General features: G+C 44.5%; 1 protein-coding gene across 1 annotated transcript; it reads right to left on the bottom strand.

Moving 5' to 3' along the window:
* Window positions 1-3,076: 3,076 nt before the first annotated feature.
* On the bottom strand, window positions 3,077-7,509 carry LOC140719285 (mitochondrial ribosome and complex I assembly factor AltMIEF1-like). The gene is made up of 2 exons (XM_073033808.1): window positions 7,377-7,509; window positions 3,077-3,358 (listed from the first exon to the last, which is right to left on the bottom strand). Exon 2 carries the CDS (start codon window positions 3,287-3,289, stop codon window positions 3,077-3,079), a length of 213 nt encoding a protein of 70 aa, XP_072889909.1. The 5' UTR covers window positions 3,290-3,358; window positions 7,377-7,509.
* Window positions 7,510-11,925: the final 4,416 nt, after the last annotated feature.

Raw genomic sequence — 11,925 nt, 5'->3', positions numbered from 1 at the left:
CAGATGCTGAAAATGCAGAGGAACACTCATAAAATGCTGGAAGAACTCAACATGTCAGGCAGCATCTATGGAGAGGAGTGAACAGTCGACATTTCAGGCCAAGTCCCTTGATCAGGACAGTTCACATAGGGTCCTGATGAAGGGTCTTGGCCTGAAACATCAGCTACTCACTCTCTTCCATAGATCAAGGGTTCTCAACCATTTTCATGCCATGAACCCCTACCAATAACTGAGGGGGGGGGGGGGTCCCATAGACCATAGGTTGGGAACCCCTGCCATAGATGCTGCCTGTCCTGTTGAGTTCCTCCAGTATTTGGTGCTTGTACCTACTGATCTTAAACAGCTTCAGCCTAATGCATCAACTGACAAGACTTGGGAATCACCCTGATATGTCAGATGACCCTGGGTCAAATCCCAATGTGGGTCTCAAATGCAGTACAAGCTCAGAAGCAACACTAATAAATCATGCATTACTTCCAATACGTATTATTGTCCATATGGTTGTCTTAAGGTTGTCATAGTCAGGGGTGGTAGTGGGGACAAGCTCCCACTACTTGTTAAATGCTCCCAATGGCGTGCATCTCAAATAGCCTCTGACAACCAAGTTCAGCTCTTGGTCTTAGCTACTAAGCTCAACAGAACCATTTACCCTGACAGGAGAAGAGGCAAAGGTGGCCTTAAAACCATTCGCAACAGACAAATGAGGGTCATCAGCCGTGGTTGGCAGCTTATCTAGGAAAAGGAAAATTCTGACTTCAAACTTCCGCTGCCTTGCAGCTATACCCCTTCATGGAGTAAACCCCGTGAAAAGTTCCAGAGCTGGAGTCCCTAAGGCAGTCTTACATTGAGTTCAACGCTGACTGGCAACTCCTGTGACTCTGCTGGTTCCAAACTGTATTGGTCTTTGCTGTTCATCAGCTACGTGGAGAGTGGGAGCCTGATATATGGGCAACAGCTTATTCTCTATATCCTACTGCCCTGACCTGTACATTGGCTTGCTATCATGCAATATCCAAAGTCCACTCCGACCAATGGAGGACTTCAAAGAAAAGGAAACACAATTGCCTGGGGACTATTTAAGGATTCAAACACTTAGAAAATAATATGATTGAACAGTGTCAAATCGGATCTACAAGTGAGAAAATAATAATGTTTGATTAATCTACTTAAGTTCTTTGTGGATATGTACCGTATAATGGAGGATGTGAAGCAAAACAGATACAACTGGTTAACATATAGAAACCAAAGACTAGGAATAAACAGGTCCTTCTCAGTTTGACAAGGATTGGTGCTGCCTGAGCCATAATTATTCACAACCTACATCAATTAAATTAATGAGGGGACTAAAGATAATATTATCAAGTTTACCGGGGACACAAAGGGAGTGGCACAGCATAGCTGTTGGCATAACACTATTGCAGCACCAATGAACCGGGTTCAATTCTTCCGCTGCCTGTAAGGAGTTTGTACATTTTTGCTGTGACCTCCGGAAGGGACTGTTACTGAGCTCTATCTCTAAACAAATAAACAAAACAAAGGGAAATGTGATGACACCTTCAAGAATTCCTAAAGGCGTACAGGTTAGGCATGCTATGTTGGTGGCAGATGCCAGGTGACGTCTGCTGGCTGTTTCCAGCACATAATTGGACTGTGTTGATTGTTGATGCAAGCAATGAACTTCACTGTGTGCTTTTATGTACATGTGACAAATAAAACTAATGTTTAATCTTTAAAATTCAGAGAGGCTTCATGGGGATGGAGACATGATAAGGGAGTAGGAGATGCAGTGTCATCTGAACCAAATCTAAGATTACATAGGGCCGTAGAAAACTTGTGTAGTAAAGATTCAGCAAATTGGTTGATTGATCTGTGGGTCTGTTATGAGTGTAAGCTGTCGTGAACAAATGAGAAGAAACATCTTCACTCAGAGGATGCCAAACCTTTGGCATTCTCAGCCAGAGAGAGCTGTGGAGATCAGTCATTGGTTGCATTCAGAAATCTGGCATCAATGAAATGAAGGGATAAAGGTTTAAGGCAGGAAAGGATGTTAAGGAACTTTGTAGCTAACCAATCAAGAACTAAGGAAGATCCCTGGGCATGGAGGCTACTTGCCCAATAATATTTATGGTAGTTCAAAATAAACTCCATGGGAAATCATTCTCTCTATTGCATTTGCTTTAAGGATTTATACAAGTTTTCTTTAGGAGATAAAATGATATGTGTTTCCATTAAAATTTCTATAAGACCCAGAAGCAGAATTAGGCCGTTTGGCCCATTATATCTACTCCCACCATTCAATCATGGCTGATTTTTTCACTTTCAACCTCTTCATAACTGTGCACCCCTTTGCTTAACTCATCGTGTTCCTATTTATGAAACCCAACACACTAACTAACAAGATCAAGGTAAATCAGTGGATTTCTGAGATGCCATGATACAATCGGACAGTGAAGCATGCTTAAGAGACTAAATGGAATTTTCCAGTATGAATCAGAGGAAAGTTCTGGCTAAATTTCCAAACTTATTAACTGGCTGATGATTTCACTGAAATTAATAATGGAATGCTTTTGTACTAGAATGGAAATAAGCCATAAGCTTCTTTATTAGTTAAGAACATAAGGAATAGAAACAGGAGATCCTTTGAACCTGCCCTATGGCTGAAGATTATGACTGACTTTCTCCCTCAAGGCCATTTTTCTAGCATTATTCCCATATCTCTTGATTCCTTTAATACCCTGGATGGATTGCAATTGTGAGTGGATATTGGTGTAGAAGCAGTTGATCACTCCCAAAGACTTTCAAGCCTCTTGCTTGAATCACTGTGTTCCTCCGATCAAGGGGCTGCCATAATGGTGTCAGGGCACTCCAGGAATTAGTGTCAATGAAGAAATAGTGACATACAGTAGACTCCAGTTAATTGGGACCCATACATTTTGGCCCAATTAACAATTTGCCAACAGTGGGCTTACAAAACTCCAAATGTGAAAGGCTTAAAAGAGATGGATTATCATATTTAAATCGGGACTTAAAAACCTACCAAGATGCTTCAAATTTGATGTTATGTTCCAAATGCAAATTAAACCAGGCCTCCAAGTTTGTTCTCAAGAAAATAGCGACCTTTTTCCAGTTGCTTCACCTTCTCTTCCTCCCCGGTGAGATGTTGGTTTTTTCTGAATTCCTGCTTGATGAATGAATAGTAGAACTCTCGATCAGTGTAACGCAGACTGCGGCCCTCACGCAGGAGAGCTCGGTAAAGGTTCAACACAGCCACACGAGACCAGGTCGCCATGACAAGTGACTCAACTGGGAAAATTGGGACCGTTCTCCAATCAGAACGAGATGATCCTCTCTGCCATACCTGAAAAACAGAAAGAGAGAAAGAAAACTGACTCTCTTCAATGGAAGCAGTTACTGAAGAACTTGCAGAGAAAAAATAAGCAGACAGCATTGTCAAACCGGAATCTTTTGCATCAATGTTTCTGTGTTATTCCAGACATGAAATTTTGCATCATTCATCATCTTGAAAGATTGCCTGCCTTTTCAGTTTAGTCACAGTTATATCGGATGAAACTCTCCAATCCACTAACCTTGGGACCCAACTGGTCCCAGATTATAGAAATTCCAGACCACAGAAATTACTTCCATTACAACTCCACTCTTTTGCCTTCTCCCAGTAACCTTTGATGCCCTGACTAACCAACAGCCTATCAACTTCCACTTTAAATATACTCAATGACTCCACAGCTGTCTGTGGCAATGAATGCCAACGATTCATCACCCTCCCACTAAAGAAATTCCTTCTCAACTCTGTTCTAAAAGGATGCCTTTATATTCTGAGGTTGTGGCCTCTGGTCTTAGGCTCTCCCAATATAGGAAACATCCTCTCCAAGTCCATTCTATCTATTCTGATCAGAGGGCTAAGCAAATGCACCAGCTTGCTCAAGGGTGACCTACAGGCTACCTGAGGGAAGGAACACCTTACACCTCCTTTGGTAGAGACTTATTTCTACTTGCCACCCGCTATCATAAGAATCTTAAAGTGACCTCTTATATTAAAGGTGAACCCTTGATCTCAATCTATCTCGTTGTGACCTTTACACCTTATTTGTCTCACAAATGCACCTCATTATTAGTTAAATTATTTGTGGTAATGTCACTTCATGTGTCGTATGTGAGTTATATGTACTGTCTTGTACCTTTGGTCTGTAGGAACATTGTTTCATTTGGTGGTATACATGTATGGTTGAATGACAATAAACTGAACTTGAACTTGTTCATAAACCTGCACTCCTAATTGTCTGTAACACCAAACTCAGCATTCTGTTCTGATTTATTTTGTACTAGCTCAATGTTCTTGTACCTGAAATGATCTGCCCGATGGCATGCAAACAGAAGTAATTCACTATATTTCATGACACGTAACAATAATAAATTACTAGAGAAAGAGTAGACATCCTATTGAGTGTTATGTACAGGACTCTGAACAGTAGCCAGAGTGTGCAGTACAAATATGAGTGTGGTTGCTATTATTAAGGAGAAGATGCTTGGGAAGCTGAAAGGTCACCTGAACCAGATGGACTACACCCCAGGGTTCTGAAAGAAGTAGTTGAAGAGACTGTGGAGAGGCATTAGTGGTGATCTTTCAAGAATTACTAGCTTCTGAAATGATTCCAGGGGATTGGAAGATTAGATAGATAGGTAGATAGATAGATACTTTATTCATCCCCATGGGGAAATTCAACATTCCACTCCTTAAAGTGTCATTCCACTCTTTAAAAAGGGAGGCAAAAGACAGGAAATTATAAGCCAGTTATAGTGGTTGGCAAGATGTTAAGCATCCAATATTAAAGATGAGGTTTCAGGGTACTTGGAAGCAGACGATAAAATAGTCAGAAGTCAGCATGGATTCCTTGGGTGGGGAGGGGGGAGGAAATCATGCCTAACAAGTCTGTTGGCATTCCTTGAGGAAATAACAAGCAGGCTAGACAAAGGAAAATCGTTGGATGTTGCTTACTTGGATTTTCAGAAGGCCTTTTACAAGGCCACACGAGGCTGCTTAACAAGAGGCCACGGTATTACAGGAAAGATACTAGCATGGATAAAAGATTGGCTGACTGGCAGAGTGGGAATAAGGGAGCCTCTTTCGATTGGCTGCAGTGGTGTTCTGCAGGGATTGGTGTTGGTTCAGTAACTTTTCACGTTAATTATCTGTATCTTTGCAGCCAAGTCTGCAGACAATACAAAGATACGTGGAGGGACAGGTAGTGTGGAGGAAACAGGGAGCCTGAAAGACCTGTTGAGATTAGCGAATGGGCAGAGAAGTGGCAAATGGAATGCAGTGCAGGGAAGTGTATGGTCATGCACTTTGGTAGAAGCAATAAAGGCACTATTTGCTAAACAGGGAGCCAATTCAGAAATCGGAGGTGCAAAGGGACTTGGGAGTCCTCGTGCTGGATTCCCTAAATGTTTACTTGCAAGTTAAGTCAATGGAAAGGATGGCAAATGCAACATTACCATTCATTTCAAGAGAACTAGAATATAAAAACAAGGATATAATGCAGAGTCTTTACAAGACATTGGTCAGATGACATGTGGAGTATTGTGAGCAGTTTTGGGCCTCACATCCGAGAAAGGACGTGCTCCAAAAAAGGACGAGGAGAGGGTCCAGTTTATCTGGGGAATGAAAGTAGGAGTAGGAGCAGAGTTTGATGGTTCTGGGCCTGTACTCACAGGGGTTTAGAAGAATGAAGGGGGGGAGGGAGAGAGAGAGAGTGGGGGAGAGAGAGAGAGGGAGAGGGAGGGAGAGAGAGAGAGAGGGGGAGAGGGAGAGAGAGGGGGAGAGGGAGAGAGAGGGGGAGAGGGAGAGAGAGGGGGAGAGGGAGAGAGAGGGGGAGAGGGAGAGAGAGGGGGAGAGGGAGAGAGAGGGGGAGAGGGAGAGAGAGGGGGAGAGGGAGAGAGAGGGGGAGAGGGAGAGAGAGGGGGAGAGGGAGAGAGAGGGGGAGAGGGAGAGAGAGGGGGAGAGGGAGAGAGAGGGGGAGAGGGAGAGAGAGAGAGAGGGGGAGAGAGAGAGAGGGGGAGAGAGAGAGAGGGGGAGAGAGAGAGAGGGGGAGAGAGAGGGGGGGAGAGAGAGAGAGGGGGAGGGAGAGAGAGGGGGAGGGAGAGAGAGGGGAGGGAGAGGGAGAGGGGAGGGGAGAGAGAGGGAGAGGGGAGGGGAGAGAGGAGAGAGAGGGGAGGGGAGAGAGGAGAGAGAGGGGAGGGGAGAGAGGAGAGAGAGGGGAGGGGAGAGAGGAGAGAGAGGGGGAGGGGAGAGAGAGGGGGGAGGGGAGAGAGAGGGGGAGGGGAGAGAGAGGGGGAGGGGAGAGAGAGGGGGAGGGGAGAGAGAGGGGGAGGGGAGAGAGAGGGGGAGGGGAGAGAGAGGGGGAGGGGAGAGAGAGGGGGAGGGGAGAGAGAGGGGGAGGGGAGAGAGAGGGGGAGGGGGGAGAGAGGGGGAGGGGGGAGAGAGAGGGGGGAGGGAGGGGGAGGGGGAGTAGAGGGAGAACAGGAACTCAGAGAAGTCTACCAAACATTTAAAGGCCTAGACGAAGTGAACATGGAGAGAAATCTTCAGATGCTGGGAGAGTCCAGGATTGATGGCACAGACTCAGTATAGAAGGACGTCCCTGGTGAACACAGGTTGGTGATTATGTGGAATTCATTGCCACAGATGGCTGTGGAGGTCAAGTCATTGGGTATATTTAGAGCGGAAGTTGCTAGGCTCTTTATGAGTAAATGTTACGGGGAGAAGACAGGAGAATGAAATTGAGCAAGAAAATATACCAGGTATGATCGAATGGGGCAGAATGGACTGATTCTACTCTCATGATTTAAGAAATGACAGGACTGCAACATTACATGTAACAAGCGGTTCACTGAAGTGAGGCCTGGATAGGTACACACGGGAGAAAGCAAAGGAAAGAGTTTATATGTAGGGCCTTCCACTCTTTTTCCACTGTCACATCCCAAACCCGACTGGCCCATAATCAGAATGTGGAGAAGCCATTTCCTTTGTGTCAGCGTGACTGAGTGAACGCGGGCCGTTAACCATTTCCTCGCCACAACGCTGGTTTTTGGTTTAACAGGTTCCACAGCCTCCCCAAAGTTCAGCAGCCCAGTATCGACGGCCCCGCCCGCATCTCTCCCATTGGACCACTCTTCCCAGTTCTGTTCCCTTATTGGTCGGGCGCCTTGTCAATCTTTCCTAACGGGGGCTGAAGCCGCTCGATTGAAAAATGATGATGGCAGCTGACTTAATGCTAAGTAACCGGAAGAACACTATTAAATGACTACCTCTGAATCCTCCACGTCAAGTATAAAGCCGCTTAATTAATATTATTTACCTTGCCCTTCTGTCCGAGCTCAGCAACAGCTCCACTACCCACTCGACAAGAGGACGAAGAACATGGCGCCCAAGAGCCGCACGCAACTGAATCCGGGTCACATTCAACGTCATTACATCAAAGGATACATGACGTCACATGGCTCGCCTCTGGTTCTCCTCCTGTACGAGCTGAAAGTTCGAAGTAAACTTATTATTGAAGTAATAATCGTACACAACCGTAAGATTCGTTTTCTTGCGGGAATACCCAGTAGATCCAATAACTAAAGGAATCATTTAAAGACTGGGCAAACAACCAGAGTTCAAAAAGACAACAAACTGTGCAAATACAATAAAAGAGAAATAATAACAATAAATAAATAAGCAAAGAATATCGAGAAATTGAGATGAGGAGTCCTTGAAAGTGAGTCCGTAGTTTATGGGTATAGTTCAGTAATGGGGGTGAGTGAAGTTGAGTGGTTATCCCCTCTGGTTCAAGGGCCTGATGGTTATGGGGTACAGTAATAACTTCCGGGACCTGGTGATGTGAGTCTTGAGGTTCCCATACCTTCTTCCTGATGGCAGCAGCAAGAGAGAGCATGACTTTGGTGCAGGGGTCCCTGATGATGGATGATGCTAATGTGATGACAGGACCGTGGTGGGTTTCATCAGCAAGAACGATGAGTCAGCATACAGAGAGGAGGTGCAGTGGCTAACGGACTGGTGCAGAGCCAATAACCTGTCTCTGAATGTGAACAAAAGAGATGGTTGTTGACTTCAGGAGACCACTCTCTGCTGAACATCAAAGGCTCCTCAGTAGAGATCATTAAGGGCACCAAATTTCTTGGTGTTCACCTGGCGGAGAATCTCACCTGGTCCCTCAACACCAGCTCCATAGCAAAGAAAGCCCAGCAGCATCTCTACTTTCTGTGAAGGCTGAGAAAAGTCCATCTCCCCCCTCCCCCCCCCCCAACCATCACCACCACATTCTACAGAGGATGTATTGAGAGCATCCTGAGCAGCTGCATCACTGCCTGATTCAGAAATTGCACAATCTCAAATTACAAGAACCTGCAGCGGATAGTGAAGTCAGCTGAGAAAATCATCGGGATCGCTCTTCCCGCCATTACAGACATTTACACCACACGCTGCATCTGCAAAGTGGACAGCATTATGAAGGACTCCACGCACCCCTCATACAAACTCTTCTCCCTCCTGCCATCTGGGAAAAGGCACCGGAGCATTCGGGCTCTTATGACCAGACTATGTAACAGTTTTTCCCCCCCCAAGCCATCAGACTCCTCAATACCCAGAGCCTGGACTGACACCAACCTACTGTCCTCTACTGTGCTTATTGTCTTGTTTATTATTTATTGTAATGCCTGCACTGTTTTGTGCACTTTATTCAATCCTGGGTAGGTCTGTAGTCTGGTGTAGTTTTTGTGTTGTTTTACGTAGTTCAGTGTAGTTTTTGTATTGTTTCATGTAGCACCATGATCCTGAAAAACGTTGTCTCATTTTTACTATGTACTGTACCAGCAGTTAATGGTTGAAATGACAATAAAAAGTGATTTGACTTGATGCTTTCCTGTGACAGCGCTCTGCATAGATGTGTACAGTGGTGGGGATGGCTTCACCTGTGATGGACTGGGCCATATCCACTACTTTCTGTAGGATTACATTTTGACTACTTTTTCTAATCAGAATCAGAATTAATCTCACTGGAATATGTTGTGAAATTTGTTTTTTTGTGCCAGCAGAAAATTACCGTAAGAATTAGGCCATTTGGCCCATCGAGTGTTCTGCCATTTCATCATGGCTGATCCATTTACCTCTCAGCCCCATATACTACATAATAATGAAAACTATAATTTACAAAAGTATATATAAAAAGCAAACAAAATTAAATGAGTAATACAAGAAGAGAAAGAAAACAAGGTAGTGTTTATGGGTTAATTGTCCATTCAGAAATCTAAACAAGGGGCAATAATCTAAATACAATCCAGGCAAACCAATTTATTAATGACAGTACAGAAGCAATGGAAAAGAGCACAAGAGACTTGGTCCCAGATGATCTGTCCTGAAGAAGGGTTTTGGGCTGAAACATTGACTGTTTATTCCCCTGAATGGATGCTGCCTGACCCGGCAATAGATAAGAAATGGTTTTCTAGGTAAGATTATTGTCCCTGCAGGCAGCAGACTATTTTAGAGCTGGCTTTGAAACCAGAAGGGGTTAATTACAGCAAAAAAAAAGCAGTGAGTTAGCGTTCATGGGTTTGATGTCCATTTAGAAATTGGATGGCAGAGGGGAAGCAGCTGTTCCTGAATCAGAGTGTGTGCCTTCAGGCTTCTGTACCTCCTTCCTGATGGTAGCAATGAAAAGAGGACACGTCCTGGGTGATAGGGGTCCTTACTGATGGATGCCACCTTTTTTATACTTGTCCCTCAATGCTGGGGAGGCTAGTGCCCATGATGGAGTTGGCTGAGTTTATAACTTTCTGCAGCTTTTTCCGATCCTGTGCAGCGACCCCTCCACAGCAATGTACATCTGTAAAAATTCATGTAAAAATTGGTTATGTCTTTGATGACATACCAATTCACCTCAAACTCCTAATGAAATATAGCATCTGTCGGGCCTTCTTATGGTATTGGACCTGCACCAATATGTTGGGCCTGGGATAGACTGTGAGAAATGGAGGGAGGGAGAGGGGGTGAGATATCTAAATGGACATTGAACCCAAGAACACTGCCTCACTACTTTTTCTATATATATATATATATATATATCTATATATATCTATATATATATCTATCTATATATATATATATATACACATACACACACTTATACTTAATAGTTTGTTTTATAGTATTTACAGTTTTAGTTTATTTATAGCTTTTATTATGTGTTGTATTGTACTGCTGCCACGAAACAACAAATTTCATGATGCATGCCAATGGTATTAAACCTGATTCTGATCTGATAATCCCTTTCATGACAGAACTCAGAATCTGGAACCTGGCATACAAATGACATGTGTATAAAGAAATGACAAGAAAAATGCTCCAACCACGAATTAGGAACATTAGCAACGGTCTAAGGAGGAAACTTGCAAAGTTACCGAAGGACTGAAGTGCTTTAGAATTCAGCAAAGGATGAAGAAACTGGAAAATAGAATATGAAACTAGTGAGCAACCTAAATATCGACTCTAAGAGCTTCTTTAGGTATGTAAAAAGGGAAAGTCTAGGGCAAATCTGGATCCCTGAAAGAGAGAAACAATGGACAAAATTAAACATAAAGTCCTCTTCCATGCACAGTGATATTACAGCTCAGTGCATCAGAGTTCACTGTTTAATCGCTATGTTATGAGATTGCACGTCCTCACTGTGACTGCGTGTTTCCTCCCGGTGCTCCGGTTTCCTCCCACTTTCCAAAGTTGTACTGGTTGGTAGGTTAATTGGTCACTGTCAATTGTCCTGTGATTAGGCAAAGGTTAAATAGGTGGGTTGCTGGACAACATGGCTTGGTGGGCTGGAAGGGCCAGTTTCTCACTGTATCACTAAATAAATAACATTTTACTTTTTATTCGGAGATACAACACGGTAACAGGCCCCTCTGGCCCAATGAGCCCACACTGCCCAATTACACCCATGGGACCGATTAATCTGTAGTACGAGAGAGGAAACCCACGTGGTCGTGAGGAGAACATAGAACTGTTTACAGACAATGCAAACGTGGCGGCGGGGTCCAGAACCGGAGCGAATCGATGTGTCTAGGTCTTACCAGAGAGGGATGACCCAATGTTTGGACAATTTAAATACTGGGACAGGTGGATTGAAAAGGCAGCGTGTTGGGACCAGAGGCGAGGGTTGGGCCAGTTCTGCCCACTGCTCCACGACAATCACTCTGCTTTGCTGCACTGAAGCAGAGGCCCGCTCTGGCTCTGTGATGTTCACTCTGCTGTGTACTGAACTGAGGCCGAGGCTGTGGCCTGCTCTGGGCCACAGGACCCACTTTCAATCTAAATGCCATTTGCTTACTTTTATTGTTAGTGCAATTTGTACCCCCCCCCCCCTTTGCATTGGGTATTTGACATACTTTTGGGCTTCTTTAAGGAGACGAATCTCAAGGTTGTATAATGTATACACACTTTGATAATAAGTGTGCTTTTAAAATCAACCTGGGTCACGGGCGCAATAGCATTACGCTAACCGCTATGCTACCATGCCACCCAATTTCTTGGGAGTGTACCTGATAGAGGTGTACAAAATTGTGAGGGCCTATAGCAGAGGCATATAAAGATTTTTGTGTGTCAAACGCTGTTTGTGACGCTTCAAGTGTGGTAGGGTAGTGGGTAGTGGTTGTTGCTCTCGTTTCTAGCTTCCACCCGCTGGCTAGCAGTCTTGCGAAAAGGAGAGCTGAATGTGAGAGTTTCTCCCTGCCAGTATGTAGCCTCTGCAACAGCAAGCCTAATATCGTGCCTCCTCGCTGGTGACACACAGAAACTGAACTCATTTCGGACTTGGGCTGAACCACAGAGGACAGGACAGAGAGTAGGTCTGGCCCCTT

Source organism: Hemitrygon akajei, chromosome 31, assembly GCF_048418815.1.
Source record: "Hemitrygon akajei chromosome 31, sHemAka1.3, whole genome shotgun sequence".
Lineage (NCBI taxonomy): Eukaryota > Metazoa > Chordata > Chondrichthyes > Myliobatiformes > Dasyatidae > Hemitrygon > Hemitrygon akajei.
This window is presented reverse-complemented; position numbering and strand designations above follow the sequence as displayed.